Below are 18,309 nucleotides of genomic sequence, written 5' to 3'. Positions count from 1 at the left end.
GGTTTACAAAACAATATGATCGGGCTGATGACGACAATCGAATGGCACAGACATATCGATCAAGCGCTATCCCTTTTGCGAAAAAGGGGGTGTACTGCTATGGGTAATTGACATGTAGTGGTCAACAGGACGAAAACTTGCCATTCATCCGAGACTCCATTCAGGGCTATCCTCACCACCACGGTTGGCTGAGGAGTGGACCCCATTGCAGCAAGTTGGACTCTAGTGTCCTGAAGACATTGAAGATAGAGGTTCACCCCTTCTCCCTTTTGCATCAATGTTTGCTACAACTTCTGCTCCAAATACATCTTTCATTGTTCGAAAGAGCCTTCATACAGAGAAGACAAGGCTTCCCACATCTCCCAAGCTATATCCTTGCCCTGCACGTGTGAGACCACGTGATCTCGAACTCCATCAAGAATCAGCCTCTTTGCCTTCCCCTGCTCAGCCTTGTATTTCTTCTTTTGATCATTGTCAGTAGGAACAACTACAACACTTTTGACATAGGCCTCAAGATCATATTCCTCCAGAAAAGATAAGATTCTGGTCGTCCATATGACATAGTTGGAGGCTCTGTCCAACCTATCCTAATCTCTGAGCCCATGCAATGCCATCTCACCCAACTCTCGAACTGACTCCCCTAGTCACTGCTTAGCACTACTTCCCAGCGAGTGAGAAATTCAAACTTTCTAGCGGAAAGTTCTCTGAGGATAAAATTCCCCTTCTATGTGTCTTTGTTCTTTTCCAGCGGATTTTTGCCCCAGCAGAAACTACGCCCTTCAAGCACTGCGCTGAGGCTCTGCGTCACTCCCTCTGCCTCTACAAGCTCACGATTCAGAAATCGTACCTCTCTGTCAACTCTCTCAGAGAGAGATTTCCTCATAATCTCTACTTCCCGACAAGGATTGCGCAATCCCTTCAAGGGGATTCGAATTCCTGCCAAGTGCAGCTTTCCGCCTCACTGCTTAGCACTGGATCTGCTCTTCCTGTTTCAAAATCAATGCTCTAATACCATGTGAAAATTTCTAGTCCTCTAGGAACCCCTATTGCAGCAAATCTAAATCTACTTCACCTACTTGATTTTTAATTTACATTCATCAAGTTATTCTTCTGAATACTGAAGCAAATTACTTTTACAGCCTACACTAATTAAATATTTGATCTCATGAAACAGAAAACAGCGCAAAGAACAAGATACATAGGACACATTTATTTTTGTACACAATAGTCCCCGGAAAAACCCAATGCGGGAAAACCGGTGCAGCAGCTCCAAGGGTTTTATTATTATGAAAGAGAAATATCTAAATACAAATCTAGGATGCTCAACTAGCAATCCTTTACAGAGAAAATATAGCAGGAAAATCTAAGTGAGTTTTACCTCACTTCACCCAGCAGAATTCCGGCTGATCCGACACAAAACTGGCTAACCCCAGCTGTGTTGGCTCTGCGTCAGCCCCGCGTCACCTTCTCTGCCCTCTGCGTCAGCGCTCCGGTTGTTCTGGTTGTTCCCAGTAGTTCCGGCTTCTGCCCTCTGCGTCAGCGTTCTTAGCTGTTCTGGCAGTTCCCTGCTATTCCCAGTAGTTCCGCCTTCTACCTTCTGCGTCAGCTTTCCTGGCTGTTCTAGCAGTTCCCAGCAATTCCGACCATTCCCAATAGTTCCGACTATTCCTGACAGTTCTAACTTCTACCCTCTGCGTCAACTTTCCCGACTATTCCAGCTATTCCTGACAGTTCCGACTTCTACCCTCTGCGTCAGCGTTCCCGACTGTTCCAGCAGTTCCCGACAGTTCTGGCTATTCCTGGCAGTGCCGGCTTCTGCGTGACAAGCAGCTTTTTTGCTCTACGCTGGCCCTTATGGCTCTGTGTCAAGGCTGTGTGGGCCCAGACTGGCCCAGTGTCAACTCTCCCGGCTACTGCGTTGCCTATCTGCTGGCTCTCTCCACCTCTCTGTCAGTATTCTCTGGAAAGTCCTTCTTCCGAATTCTCACTGCCCCTCTGCTGCAGAATGATCACTTAATTCGAAATCCTTAGCAAACCCTACCCTAGGAATTGAATCCTTGATCAATTCATTCTTTCCGTGTGTGTTTTCAAATGAACCCCAAGCCTCCATTTTATACTTTTCCTGTTGAGTCTTCAACAGTCGAGATTAAGTCTCTAATCAACAGCTAAGACTAAAACATGACTTGATCTGCCTTCTAAATCATTCTCATCCATATTTTGATTAATACCCGTTAATATTTTAATTTTCGTAAGTTTAAACTTAGGAACTCCTTTAAAAATATTAATTATTTTAATAAAATACAATCCGGGTGGAATTTCACCAAACGGTTTCTGGGTTCTTTAGAACTCATGTGTCTCAGCCTCTCCACCAATTTTCAAGAGTAGAGCACTTCCGATGCTACCAAAAACTAACACTCTCTGTCTTTATAATGCATGGGACTATAGAGAACTAGAACAGTTAACAATTGAAATGTGATATGAGCTTCATGACCCCCCTTTTACAAAAGTTAAGATAGCATGCTCTGATTAACTAATCAAATGAATACATAAGTGCATCACCATTCAGCTCAAATGGACAGCATTCATGATTCAGTGCGGAGAATGTCTTCAGTTATCACATTCTAGTATATACCAAGAGAAGATATTATACTTGAAGTACAAAATATATTTGATAAGTTGATAAATTGTGAAGAATCAAAATATTGATAAATTGCTAAGAGGTGAAGAGTCAAAATGTTGAGTCCTTCATTTATACATATTTATTATTAAGACATGACCTCTTGTAAATGAATGAAAATTACTAATTTATCATTTGTGTCGATAACCATCTATTCATTATATTATAGCATTATGATCTTCCCTATTAATTATCTAGCCTATAGAATATTATGAGGTAGACTACAGCTAAACTACCTCTACCAGGTTATCCAGTCATCACCTTTTTTTCAGAGAATAGGTGCTCCATGGAAGTCGACCTTTCTTGGTTGCCATCTTAAGAAGAATGGCCATGAGATGTCTCAGTGAAGCATTTTAATGGAAGTTGTTCCACTAGATGAAACATGTTCAACACCATAAGAGACATAGAATAGATCATTCCTTATCCAAGAATCCTTCTGTTTTTTTCAACACATGGGAACAGAAAGAGATAGTATAGTTAACCGTTGAGCTACAATATGAACTTCACAACCCTTCTCTAATAAAATTTAAGATAGCATCATCTACCAAGTCAAATGGATTCATAACTGCATCATGACTCAGCTAGGACGAACACAGCAAGAAGTGAGCAGAATGTCTTTGGTTATCACATTTTCAAACATCAAAGAACCATGGAAGGATCAGTCCAGAAATCTAAAATAAATCTGCCTCCTTTATGCGCTTCTCGCAGTTCATTTCTTTGGTATTTTTCTAGAGTGATGAACCCATACATAAACTAGTCATTGTTCAGAATCTCCCTATATTTTATAGGTCAGAAAGACATTTATTTTCAGTTTTTCTAAATAGATGATTGAGTTACATGGTTGAATGTAAAAGCATCAAATACTGGAAACATAATAACTAAAATTCATACTAACCTTGATATGTGCACATATTTGTCGAAGATTTGCTTTGTACTCTGTGATTGGCACACTTTGACCCATTCCACTAGGAAGAGGAAAGGCAGCATCATTGGATCCAAAGAATACTACTACTAAGGCAGGCTGAGAAGGATGATCCTGTAATACAAATAGCATTTTCTTAATGTGAAAAAAATACATTGACAGTCACACACAAAGAAAAGTATATATATATATATGCAGGCTGAGAAGGATGATCCTGTAACTAAAAGCATTTTCTTAATGTGAAAAAAAATACATTGACAGTTACACACAAAGAAAAGTACATATATATATAGATATATAAAAGAAATGTAGAAAATATACAATTTAACATCAGCATTCCATATTACTAGAAAACCACAAGTTTTAGCATAGTTTAGCAAGCTTTACTTGAAAGAAGTAATTCAGTAACCTAGGAAGAGAAACAAGTCTCTTTCTAAGTTTATTGCAACATAATATGTTGGGAACCGCAGAATCCTATCATAGCCAAGCCAAGCACCACTAGTATTCACCCCACATGGTGATTTCTACAAACAGATACAGACACAAAGAAGAGACAGATTTATGAAGAACTGTTCTCTAATGGATCAGAAATAGTCTCGTGAATCAAATATCATTGCCACTTAGATCCTCGGCCAACTACTGTTCAGAAAAACATCAAAAGCTAACGCCACATAACAGTGCCTAGTCAGCAGACAGAGGAATGGAAGGTGCACAAGCCACAAAATATTCATGCAATGTCCAAATGAGATGAAACTTGATGGGTGTGTTTTCAATATAGTTTCCAATGTGCACAAGAAGTTTCAGGTGAAAATTCAACTGTTTCACTTCAAAAGTGCAAGTTGAAATAACTTCCTATGTTTTGGCAATAACTTTCTCATACAAAGTCGAAATGGGCTGAATTTTGAACTGAAGCATGCTAACACATATCCCCACATACCCATTGAAAAACATCCCAAAAGTCCTCTGTTTGATATTCCAAAACATCACAAAAACTGTTGATGCTTTTTCCCTCTTTGGGAGAGACTTGGAAAGTTCCTAGAAACATAAAAACTTGGAAAAGAAAGGTTGCAATACCCAGCCTTCACCAAAAGATATCAGTTTCAGAAGGAAAGCAATCTTTTTGAGAGGGTGTTGATAGAATAATAATAAGAAAGAATGAGAGAGAATGATATGTGATAGGCAATATAACTCATGATGAAAGAGGTAATAAATACATTGCTTGGACATAATGAAGTAAATTCCCTGTCATCTCTTAGATTAATGGTGATGGGGCAGTCCAATACTACAGGCGAGAGACAAGGAGCAACTGCTAGGCAAGCCAGCCACTGTCACCTCGGCAACCTTGCCTCTCACTTAAGGTCTTGGGAAAGGTTCTAAACCTAAGAGGGGATTCCCTAACCAGCCAATCTAAGTCACGGTCATTGGATAAGTACAGGGGGATTGACTGAGAACGGAAATGGCCTGGCTTGACAAACATAACACGTTCACCCACCCCAAAGTAATGGTAAGAGAGCCTGATGTGGATGAATGCACTATTAACTTTATGTAACACTTTCAATGATCAAGGGAAAATTGTCTGCTCAACCTGCAACGCAAACAGTGTTGGAATCCTACAAACCACATAGTAAATCATCGGATCACCATGCTTGCAAATGTGAATTCTATGTCAAATTACCATTGCAAACAAGTTGGAATTACCTAATTGAGACGAACAAAGCTTGTTTTATACGTTGTGTTTAGAAAATACATTTATCTTGTTCAATCACAAGTGTCCAAATATCAATGACAACATATGCGAACAAAGAATCAACGACCATTCATTTATCAAACTACACATTCATCATCATGGAAACTGTTGTCGCTCAAATTGTACAGGCCGGATGCGACAACGATCAAAGCATGGGCTATCGCTTTGATCCCCGTCCTCTCCATTCTAGTTGTCTCCCAACAAGCTATGGGGGGTAGTCCCTATGAGATGTGAAGGTGTAAGACCCGTTGGCAACCGACAAGTTTGGGAGACACCACTGAATGGCCTAGCAACTTGGTTAATTTTGCAAGTTTAATGATTAGATTATCTTGAAAAACCAATGCCTTAAATGGAGTCAAAATACTTGCCTTAATGTGAATTATCTACCAAGCCACCGGATGAACAATTGCTGCCTTAAGATGCTTCACTATCCTATATGAAATGCAACACCTAAAAACTAAGTGAAATGCAAGATCTTGGTTTATTTTAGATTAGATGCCTAACTAGGTGAATCCTTTCCCTTAGCTGTTTTGAAACTAGTCTCTAGAGTAGGTTGTGGAGAGAAGCCCAGGGAAAGATAGCAATGGCTATATTAACGATACCTCCCTTGGAAATCTAACCACCCAATGCCTTCAGCGCTGCAAAGACTGTGGCTCTGACGACTGCAAGGTCACCGTGTTAACCACTAAAGAGGTTCTAGACTTCGTAAGCTAGATGAGAAAGGTGGAACTAGAATCTCTCCACCAAGCTTATGCTTGGAGGTGAATTAATTAATCCAACACTAAACTTAATATGTAGATGCAAGATGAGAGATTACTTTTAGTGAGATTGTTAAATGTCTTAAGCACTTAAGGACAAATTGCAACGATATTCAATTTAGAACAATGAAGTACTTAATCAATGTATACTGTCAATCTTCACTAAAAGAAAAGGTGCTCAATGAAACAAGATAGAAGGCGCCAAACTACCAATAGACAATTGCTCATAAAATAAACAAATCTAGTGCTTCTCTCAACAATGTTAGAACACCAATTAGATAATGGTGATTAACAATAATGTGCCAATGTGTCAATTAGATACATGAAAAGTTAAACACAATTAGCGGTTCTTTTAGATTATCAGTAGAATACTTTTATCACGATTATGATCATCAATTAGGTTGTTAAAATTGGAAACTTGGGCCAAATTCCACCTTGGGCAGCTCCTTTGAAGAAGATACTTGTGCTATTGAATTCCTCTTTTCGAGAGGACCAAAATCGACCTAAATATCACTAAAATTGGATAAGGAAAAATATAAATTTGAAAATAAGCCCTCTCATGTGTAATTTATCAAGGTCGGCTTGGGGTTAATTATCCAAGTTAAAGCCCATCCTATTTCCTATAAATAGAAGCGACCTCAATCCTCATTAGAGACATCCACATTTTGTTTTTCTTCTCTCTGAAATTGGTTGTTGCCCTAAGAGATCAAACATGGAGGACGAAGTGTGAAAATTCCTACACTGAAGAAACCCCTACTGCAGCAAATTTAAATCTACTTCACCTACTTGATTTTTAAATTACATTCATCAAGTTATTCTTCTGAATACTGAAGCAAATTACTTCTACAGCCTACACTAATTAAATATTTGATCTCATGAAATAGAAAACAAAGCAAAGAACAAGATACATAGGACACTTATTTTTGGACACAATAGTCCCCGGAAGAACCCAATGCGGGAAAATGAGTGCAACAGTTTTGAGGGTTTATTACTATGCAGGAGAAATATCTGAATACAAATCTAGAATGCTCATCTAGCAATCCTTTACAGAGAAAATATTGGCGGAAAATCTAAGTGAGTTTTACCTCACTTCATCCGGCAGAATTCCAGTTGATCCAGCACAAGACTGGCTAACCCCGGCTACTTCTGGGCTGCCCTGTTAGGCCCTACGTCAGCTCTCCTTCCCTCTTTGTTAGCTATCTCGGTTGTTCCGGTAAGTCCCAGCAGTTCCAACTTGTTCGTGACAGGCAGCTTTTCAACTCTACACTGGCCCTTCTGGCTCTGCGTCAAGGCTGCGTGGGCCCACACTGGCCCAACATCAGCTCTCCCGGCTACTGCGCTACCTCTCTGCAAGCTCTCTTCGCCTCTCTGTCAGTATTCTCCGGAAAGTCCTTCTCCCGGATTCTCACTGCCCCTCTGCTACTGAATGATCACTTAGTTCGAATTTCTCAGCTTCTTAGCCCCAGAAATCGAACTCTAGATCAATTCGTTTTCTCCGTGTCTGTTTCCAAATGAACACCAAGCCTCCATCTTATACTTTTCCCGTTGAGTCTTCAACAACTGAGATTAAGTCTCTAATCAACGGCTAAGATTAAAACATGACTTGATCCGCCTTCTAGATCATTCTCACCCATATTTTGATTAATACCCATTAATATTTTAATTTCCCTAAGTTTAAACTTAGGAACTCCATTAAAAATATTAATTATTTTAATAAAATACAATTCGAGTGGAATTTCACCAAATGGTTTTTGGGTTCTTTAGAACTCATGTGCCTTAGCCTCTCCACCAATTTTCAAGGCTAGAGCACTTCCGATGCTACCAAAAACTAACACTCCCTCTTAGCAAGGAAAGTGCTCTAGCAACAATGTCCACCTGCATGCTGCTATGTTTTTGAAGCACCTCCTTTTTGCACTGTTGCTGCCACAAACACTGTGTTGTTGCTGCTACTGTATTGTTTCCCATGACACTGCCACTGCCACTGCTGCATATGTACTATAGCTCCTTCTTAAACATTGCATCTGCTATGCTGCCAGCACTGCCACTGCTAACACTATATCCGTACTGCAACTCAGTGGCTGAGAGAATCAACTGAAAAACATTCAAAATTAACTGAACTTAACTGTGTTCAGCATAATACCATGAATGTTGGAATCTGACTGCTACTAGTCTCTAACCCTCTAAATCTTCTGCACGTCTGTTGACTTCTGCACTGTGCTAACTGCACTGCTGCCAACCTTGCTCTGCGTTGATCAATCTTTGGTCCCAAGCTGCTGCGTCAGTCCTCCAAACAATCCACTGCAACATCTGACACTAAGTCCATCTTGCTACTGTTGAACCTTGGGCTCCCGTAGCAAGGAATTGATCCAAGAGGTGGACTCCTCAAGGATCCTACCCACATGTAGTCCTCCCAACTACAGTTCAATATGGCCCCATCTCCCTCCTGGAGATGCGTGAGAACTCATGGCAAACTCATCTTCGTCAATCTTTGTTGAAGTAGCCTTTGGATCATGTTTCTCATCTTTATCCTTTTTCTTCAAAGGACACTGGAATGCATAGTGGCCCATCTCACCACAACTGAAACATTTCACCTTCGAAATGCCCTTCTGCTTCTATTGTCCCTTCGATGTTAGAGTTGTGTTTTCCTCCTCCTCCTTCGTCTTTGTGCCAATCCCACTATTGTCATTGAGGTTGACCTTCACTAGGTCCCTCCTTAACTTCTTATGTTGAAGAGTCGCCCACATCTTCTCCGATGAAGGACTTGCCATTCATCCGCGACTCCATTCAGGGCTATCCTCACCATCGTGGTTGGCTGAGGAGTGGACCCCACTGCAGCAAGGTGATCTCTAGTGTCCTAAAGACGTTGAAGATAAAAGTTCACCCCTTCTCCTTTCTGCATCAAAGTCCGCTGCAACTTCTGCTCTAAATACATCTTTCGTTGTTCAGAAAAGCCTTCATACAGAGAAGACAAGGCTTCCCACATCTCCCGAGTTGTATCCTTGCCCTACAAGTGTGAGACCACATGATCTCAAACTCCATTGAGAATAAGCCTCTTTGCCTTCCCCTACTCGACCTTTTATTTCTTCTTTGATCATTGTCATCAGGAACAGCTAGAACACTTTTCACGTAGGCCTCGAGATCATATTCCTCCAGAACAACTAATATTTTGGTCTTCCATATGACATAGTTGGAGGCTTTGTCCAACCTATCCTAATCTTTAAGCCCATGCGATGCCATCTCACCCAACTGTCAAACTAACTCCTCTAGTCACTGCTTAGCACTGCTCAGCTACCCAGCAACTGAGAAATTCGAACTTTTTGGCAAAAAGTTCTCTGAGGAGAAAATTCCTCTTCTACGTGTCTTCATTCTTTTCCAGCAGATTTCTGCCCCAGCGGAAACTGTACCCTTCAAGCATTGCGCTAAGGCTCTGCATCACTCCCTCTGCCTCTGCAAACTCATGAACTGGAAATCGTACCTCTGTGTCGTCTCACTTAGAGAGATTTCCTCGAAATCTCTGCTTTTCGGCAAGGACTGCATAATCCCTTCAAGGGGATTTGAATTCCTGCCAAGTGCAGCTTTCGGCCTCACTGCTCAACATTGGATCTGCTCCTGTTTCAAAATCAATGCTCTGATACCATGTGAAAATTCCTAGTCCTCTAGGAACCCCTACTCAAGCAAATATGAATCTACTTCTGTTGGCATTATGATACAGGTGTTGTCCTTGATGGCAACTCACTCAAATTAAAGATCACAGTACAGCATGTCAACAGCAAAGAATTACAGATCAGACTACAAAGAATGAAGAAAGAGAGGTATACGCAGATTCACCTTGACCAAGCTGTGTACACTGTATACACACAGGTTCACTAAACACAAGTAGCATATACGTACACACGCACTTTCACAAAAGGAAAAGCGTGTATATCTTGGAAAACTAAGTTTTTGGTCTGAGGTATTTGGTCCGAGGTATTGACCCTAGGTATTTGGTTCAAGGTATTGGTCTTAAGTGGTTTTGGTCCATGGTATTGAGAAAGGCCTAAAACTATATAAGGAGGAGAAGATCATTAGGCCAAGGGTGCAAGTATTGAATATCTGATGAAGTGTGAGATCTAGTATGCAGGTTATTGGCTTATGGTGTTGTGCTTGATCTGAACCAAGGATGAACCTTAGCAGTTGATGAGGGATAAGATCTAATGATGGATCGGGATCTTAAGGCTTGAAATGAATTATCATTATGTGGTTTGATCATGTATAGTCTAGATCTGAATACTGACACATGTTATTCTGTAAATATTATGATCTGGGTATAACTGAAGTCCGAAATAGCTGCAGAATTATGAATTAATATTTGCAGATGTGTACGCTGGTTGGCTTTGATAAAAGCGCGTATACACGTTGGTTCGACACATGGAAGTAGCGTATACCTTATAAAGTATGTTTCAATTGTTTTTGTTTGCTGTTGCAGAGTTCTGGGTTCTGGTTTGGGTTCTGGTGACAGTATTCTGAATGATCAAATTGATTGTGATTTGACGATGGGTTGTCAAAGTGATTGATTGATTCAGTTGTGGTTGATTCAGAAAGTGATGATTGAGTTTCAATGATTGGTTGATGCAGATGTATTTGATGATTGTATTACAGTTATGATGTTGTTGATGGATCCAGTCTGAAAATTTATGAAACATGGTCCTTGGAAGAAGAAAGAAGGTCGTAGCCTTCTGTAGGTTGCCGCCTACATACTAGTAAACATATCAGCTAGTACAAGAGCTAGGGGGTTGTAGCTCCCTTCTAGTAGAAGGTGGAGAACAAGAGAAGGTTGCAACCTTCTACAGGTAGAGGTCTGTGCACTGGTATGAGTCTGCACCAATACAAGATTGTAAACAGATTTTCTTATTAATAAAAGAAGACAGAGACGACTACAGCAGGTGGTTTTTACCCACATTGGGTTTCCACCTTATATCTTGGTGTTCATGTGTGTTGCTTATGTGCTAGGTTGCACGAAATGAGAAAATGGGTACGAGTTTCCGAAACAGGAACCGATACGAAACGCGACCTCCCCAAATTTTGGAAACGGGGAAACGCGAATATATATATATATATTAGGACATTTAAGAAATATGTGCAATCATAAAGCATATATGATACATTCTCATTTATTACATTATGATAAAATTGTCAATTGTCAATGCATAAACTATAAGTCTCTAAATTTACATTACATTTACTCATGAATGATCACATAATGAAAATAGAAATATCCAAAATCAACCACGAGAAATTTCTAATTTCTTGTCTCGTGCTTGATTGGGAGTCTCCTCCTACATAGTCGAACGACCTTAGTGCTCTTGATTAAATACAAGTTTCAAATCCTAGTACCCTACATGCTCTTGATTAATGGGGGTCTCCCCTGCATAGAGGGCTTGGTTCTCTTGATTAAATACAAGTTGCATACCCTAGTACATGATAAAATCCAATGGAAACATTGCAATCCCCCCAATCCTGAAATCCTGAAAAACAGATAAGTTTGCTGGATTTTGAGTGAGATCTAAAATTCTACTTTCTCCATATGAAATCCAATGAGGGCAAAACCACTCTCAAACATCCTGAGTCATTTCATCGTAATGTTAAAAATTTAAGTAAAAGGATGAAAATGAAAAATAAAGGAGAATATCACTTTTACTTTAAGAATTTAACATTACCATGAACTGCATATGCCTCAAACTTCCTGATGAACTGCATATCAACACTAGGGCAAAAGTTCACTTTTATAACTTTAGACAGGTATCTAGAAGTCACTAGGATAACTTAAAAATAAATTAGAACACAAATTAAAAATATAAAAAAAAAACCCAAATAAAAAGTTGAAACGTGAGTCATACGGCCCTGAAACGCGTTTCATGCCGTACTGGCCACGTTTCAGTTTCGTGAAACGTGGCAGTATGGCCTAAAACGCGTTTCAGGGCTGTGCCACACGTGTTTCAGCGTTTCGTACTCGTTTCAGTACGGAAACGCCCCCTTGCCTTACGTTTCCTACAACATAGCTTATGTGTGATGCTTTATTCTGCTTTTACTACACTATCTAATAAATCTCTGATATACTAGTTAAATTTCAATGCATGATAAATTGGCTAAATCAAAAGTTCTCTGCATATACGCTGGTTGCTTTAAGTACAGTCGTGTGTACACGCTAGTTCACTTAACTGAAGTAGCGTATACAAATCTGTTTGGGAAATAAAATTATTGATCTGATAATACTGATTCACCCCCCTCTCAATATTATTTCCACAACTTCATCTACTTGATTTTTAAATTGCATTCATCAAGTTATTCTTCTGAATACTAAAGAAAATTACTTCTACAACCTACACTAATTAAATATTTGATCTCATGAAACAGAAAACAGAGAAAAGAACAAGATACATAGGACACACTTATTTTTGGACACAATAGTCACCAGAAAAACCCAATGCGGGAAAACTAATGCAGCAGTTCTGAGGGTTTATTATTATGCAGGAGAAATATCTGAATACAAATCTAGGATGCTCATCTAACAATCCTTTACAGAGAAAATATTGACGGAAAATCTGAGTGAGTTTTACCTCAATTCACCCGGCAGAATTTCGGATGATCCGACACAAGACTGGCTAACCCCGGCTACTTCTACGCTGGCCCCACGTCAGCCTTTCAGGCTCTACGTCAACCCTACGTCACCTCTTCTGCCCTCTGCGTTAGTTAACCCAATTGTTCCGACAGTTCTGGTTGTTCCTGGCAATTCTGAATTCTACGTGACAGACAGCTTTTCTGCTCTGCGCTGGCCCCTTTGGCTCTACGCCAAGGCTGCGTGGACTCAAACTGGCCCAGCGTCAGCTCTCCCACCTACTGCGTTGCCTCTGTGCAAGCTCTCTCCGCCTCTCTGTTAGTATTCTCAGGAAAGTCCTTTTCCCGGATTCTCACTGCCCCTCTGTTGTTGAATGATCACTTAGTTCGAATTTCTCAACTTCCTAGCCCTAGGAATCGAACTCTAGATCAACTCTCTCTCTCTCTCTCTCTCTTTGTATTTTCAAATGAACCCCAAGCCTCCATTTTATACTTTTCTTGTGAAGTCTTCAACGGCCGAGATTAAATCTCTAATCAACAAATAAGATTAAAACATGACTTGATCCGCCTTCTAGATCATTCTCACTCATATTTTGATTAATACCCATTAAGATTTTAATTTCCCTAAGTTTAGACTTAGGAACTCCATTAAAAATATTAGTTGTTTTAATAAAATAAAATCCAGGTGGAATTTCACCAAATGGTTTATTGGTTCTTTAGAACTCATGTGCCTTAGCCCCTCCACCAATTTTCAAGGCTAGAGCACTTCCAATGCTACCAAAAACTAACACTCCCTCTTAGCGAGGAAAGTGCTCTAGCAACAGTGTCCACCTGCATGTTGCTTTGTTTCTGAAGCACCTCCTTTCTGCACTGTTGTTGCTACTGTACTGCTGCCCATGACACTACCATTGTTGCATCTGTACTACAGCGCCCTCTCAAACGCTGCATCTGCTATGCTGCTAGCACTGCCACTGCTAACACTGCATCCGTACTACAACTCAGTTGTTGAGAGAAGCAACTGAAAAAACATCCAAAATTAGCTTAACTTAACTTTGTTAAACATAATACTGGCCCTCTGAATCTTCTGGTTTGTTGTTGACTCTTGCACTGTGCCAACTGCACTGCTTCCAACCTTGCTCTGCGTTGATCAGTCTCTAGTCCCAAGCCACTACATCTGTCCTCCAAACACTCCACTGCATCATTTGACACTAAGTCCATCTCGCTATTGCTGAATCTTGGGCTCCCATAGCAATGAATTGATCCAAGAGGTGGACTCCTCAAGGATCCTGCCCACATGTAGTCCTCCCGACTACACCTCAATATCACCCCATCTCCTGCCTGGAGATGCATGGGCACTCATGGCAAACTCATCCTCGTCAATCTTTGTTGAAGCATGTAATATTCCTAATTAGCCCCAGCTAATTGGAATATTCGATTTTTGCCAAATTTTGCCTTCTATAGTTATTTCATAAATAAATAAAAGTGAGAAAGGGGGACATAACTCACTTTTAATATAAAAGTCACTTCCTAGTAGCACAACATTGTGACTTAAAGGGAGAGCCAAGGGGGCCAAAAGGGGGACGCAGAAATGGAGCCCACACAAACACATGGAGGGACTGCGTAGGAGGGGAGGAACACGTGGCAAAAGGGGAATCACGCAGGAGAAGGTGAGCATTGGGATTGAGAGAGGCAGAAGCTATAAAAGAGAGAGAAGCCCCCTCATTTTGATCATTCGGTTATGTACATTTTGAGCTAGTCATTTCGACTTTTGAGCACGCTGGCTGTTTAGCTGGTCTGCAACATTGTTTAATGCATTGAGTATCTCCGTTCGGAGATCTCACCCTTAGCCCCGGGGGACTTCGAGTGCCTGCTCGGGCAAGGTATTTCCTTTGGTGTTTCAGCAAAAGTTTCATCAGCATTCCTGCAGCAGTATTAGCAGCGTTTTGGAGGACTGCGCAGCACTGGGAGAGGGGCGCAGTTTTGTTTGGTTGTTGTGCTGGATTGGGGTCTTGCAGGTGGATTTTTACAGAGAGATTGAGTAGGGGTCCAACTCTTGTCTCATTAGAGGATTTTGGCAGGGTTTCAGGCAGTATTTCAGGCAGAGTTTAGGGGGGTTTCCTTCAGTGGCAGCGTAGGGCATTGAGGAACTGCGCAGAACCCCAAGGGGGTGTTTTTCGGGGGTCAGCCATTCCAGGAGAGCTTTCTGGGTTTTCCTGGGTTTCTTGAGTAGAGCTCGAATCCAGAGTTTCAGCGTTTTCCGAGGAGGGGAGCAGCCCCAAATCATCATTTGTTTTCCAGCAGCAGCATCCACGCAGAGAGGCCATTCTTGTCATTCTAAGAGTATTTCTTCACTTGCCTTGTGCAAGTCGAGGTGCCATCTATCTAATCACCTCTTGTACTCATTTTATTGCTCAGTATAATAAAATGGCTTAGCGTTTCCTGCTGCATTTCTTGTGTATCTGCTTATATTTCCGGTTTACATTATTATATGATGTTCCACTGTTATTTTATCACTTCTGGGTTATTATATCATTTGCACATATTTGGTTGGAGTTTTGCTAGGGTTTGAGGAATATTCTGGGTTAGGAATATTACAGTGGTATCAGAGCATAGATCTGGCTCAACCTGTGGAGCTAGCAATCTATGACACCAGGGGAAAAACCCTACATTTGTTACAGAGGTAGGAGGTACAAAGACACTGGACGTAGGTTGGAGAATACCTACGGGGAGGGAGACTGTGTTCCTGTGGTGGACGCAGAACAGGTGGAGCCTGTGGTAGACGCAAAACAGAGAGAGCCAGTAGTGGACGCAGAACAGATGGCCGACGAGGACGGGAAGAGATTTGCGGATATGCTCCTCAAATCAATGCAGGATCTGTCGAGGCAGATTGAGGTGATGGGGCAGAGATTCACGGCAGTAGAGGCCAGACAGCGTGAGAGCCCACGAGTTTTTCAGATTGGTGAGGGATCAGGTGCATCCCATCACTTGCCAGAGCAGCGTGATACTGCGCAACAGGTGGCCTCACATGCCCCTACACGCTCTACCATGCCCACTTTCTTAGGAGCAGACACAGGGGCCGTAGCCCAGCAGGAGGCAGAGCCCAGACATATGGGCGATTATTTTACAGAGTACCAAGCTTATGGGCAGGAGTTCAGGGAAGCCCTCTCATTCAGAGATTTTGTTCAGCTCCAGCGGGATAGCAAACCTCGCGACCATCACAGAGGGTATCGGCATTACCATGATGGCGACACCCACCGTGCAGCGAGTAGATTCCACTTGCCTACGTTTGATGGCTCATCAAACAGTTCAGCAAAGTCTTGGGTGGAGAAGCTGGACATTTATTTCCATCTTAACCAGATGTCGGAGGCAGAGGCCATCAAGGTGGCAACATTGCATTTGGATGGCGAGGCCCAGGATTGGTGGTTTCATGGGATGGTTACACTGGGGCACTCCACAATGATGATGTATGCCGAGTTTACCAGGATACTGATGGAGCGATTTGATCGGAGGGATCCAGAGCGCATTTCGTTGAGCTGACGAGGCTCAAACAGACAGGGAGCCCAAAGACCTACATTGCAGATTTCTTAAGGGTCTCCGTGATGGTGTCAGACCTATCCACGGCACGGAGGATCTATATGTATGTTGAGGGGTTAGCAAAGCCACTTCGGGGTCTAGTCAGATCCACTAGACCAACCACCCTTCAGGATGCTATCAGCAGGACCCGGGACCTACATGATGTCTTACCCAGGTGCCGGACACCTTACCCCAGAGACAGACTTTCCAGTCTAAGGGGAAGGATGTGAGGATTCCACCTCCAAAGGGGAATCTAGGACGAGTGCAGATTGACGATGATGTCAAGAGGGAGCTGAAGAAGAAGCGGTTGTGCTTCACATGTCAGGAGCCATGGACACCAAGGCATAGATGCGTTGCTGGCAAGGCACATTTCATTGAGGTTTTCTCCGAAAGCAGTGGAGAAGAGGATGACGAGCATGGTGTGGAGGCAGGAGATGGCCATGATGGACAGGGACTTTTGCCACCTCCACCGCCAGCAGCAGGTGGTGCATCTTTTGCACCCACCGGAGGGGCCCTTGCCGCATAGTGAGGAGTTCCCAAGTATCTGGCGCTACGCGTACGAGGGACGGTAAGTGGCCAACGAGTGTCAATTTTGGTTGACAGTGGGGCGACCCACAACTTCATTGATGCATAGATGGTTGAGCGGAGAGGCATACAGACAGAGAGCTTCGATGGGTTTTCAGTCTTGGTCCCAGGAGATCAGACCATGACGTGTGCTCGGTCTGTTCCAGAGCTTTCAATGAAGATGGGCACCTACACATTGGCTGACCACTTTTTTGTGGTCGATATTCCGGACACCAACATGATACTGGGTGTTCAATGGCTTATCACTCTAGGGAAGGTCACGACGGATTGGAAGACCCTAGAGATGGAGTGGGATGATGAGAAGACAAGGAGGCATGAGAAGATACGGGGACAACATACGTATCCACCTCAGACTATTTCGGCTCATCGGATGGAGGTAGTCTTCCGGAAGGGAGACACAGAGTGGGTAGTAGAGCTGTGTGCATCGGAGACAGGGACTACAGGGCAGACAGTGCACCCGGAGATACAGTCCATCCTTGACCGGTATGCCATAGTATTTAGGTGTAGAAATTTCTCATTTCCCACCCCGGTTTTCAGTTTCACCTTATTTCTCCCATGTAGTTAAATGCCCTTTCCCATAACCATACATTTAACAAGCCGAAAAAATAAATATTGCTGAAAACACAAATTCTGGAAATTTTACAGAATGCTGGAAATTGCAGAAATAAAAATCAGCAGTAATAAACAGCCATTAAAACACATTTAAACACTGATATTTTTGGTCAATGTGACCCTGGAAAAACCCCATACAACTCTTGGGGAAAACCAGTTCGAAAGCTCTTCTTTATTTCTGAAAATTGCCTTTTTACAGTGAGAAATATTCAGCAAAAAAATCAACAAGCAAATTTACAACTTATCTCTTTTCCCATGCCTCACAGCAAACTAGAAATTACAACAAACAGGACAGCAATAAATGTTGTACGACCTCCTCGATTTTCGTGCCCACTTTCAGCATTAGATGTTGTTGTACATCCAGCATTAAATGCGTTGTACGGACTACAATAAATGCGTTGTACGGCCCTCGTTTTGCGTGCAGAAAAATCAGCAAACTGCTCCTCGATTTTTGTGCAAACCACTCCTCAAAAATCGTGCCAAATCTGCCTTTCACTGTGTGCTGAATCAGCTATACAAATCTGCTCAACTGCTGCCTTAGAATGTGTGCCAAGCTGCTGTCTCCTTCTCCTCCCTGCTCAGAAATCTCTCTTGCTCTCTTGCTCTCCTTCTCCCAATCTGCTCATGAAAGAATGAATGACCTTTTCCTCCTTTTCCTCCTTTAATCTAACCCCAAGTGACTTTTGGGTGATCCAAGTGACTTTTGGGTGATCCCTAAATCCAATGGCTGAAATAGATTGAGATCTAAGGCTGAGATTAAATGCTCATTTAAATCTCACTTTTTATTTTTTAATTCACCCCACTTTAATAAAGACCCACTTAGTCATTTATTTCCAAAGTC

The 18,309-nt window shown here is 41.9% G+C and overlaps 1 protein-coding gene across 2 annotated transcripts in view; it reads right to left on the bottom strand.

Annotated features, from left to right (window-relative positions):
- LOC149233834 (GDSL esterase/lipase WDL1-like) overlaps positions 1-18,309 on the bottom strand; it is a 373,119-nt gene that overhangs the window by 311,625 nt on the left and 43,185 nt on the right. For both annotated transcript variants that reach the window (XM_089379865.1, XM_089379864.1), the window contains exon 3: positions 3,573-3,713. In XM_089379865.1, coding sequence (XP_089235991.1) covers positions 3,573-3,713 — 141 coding nt within the window. The remainder of the gene's footprint in view (positions 1-3,572; positions 3,714-18,309) is intronic.

This window comes from Pinus tabuliformis, chromosome J (assembly GCF_031772625.1).
Source record: "Pinus tabuliformis cultivar Carrire ecotype Pingquan chromosome J, CPIR1, whole genome shotgun sequence".
Taxonomy (NCBI): Eukaryota; Viridiplantae; Streptophyta; class Pinopsida; order Pinales; family Pinaceae; genus Pinus; species Pinus tabuliformis.
Note: the sequence above shows the minus strand (reverse complement) of the source record. Positions and strands in the feature narration are given on the sequence as shown.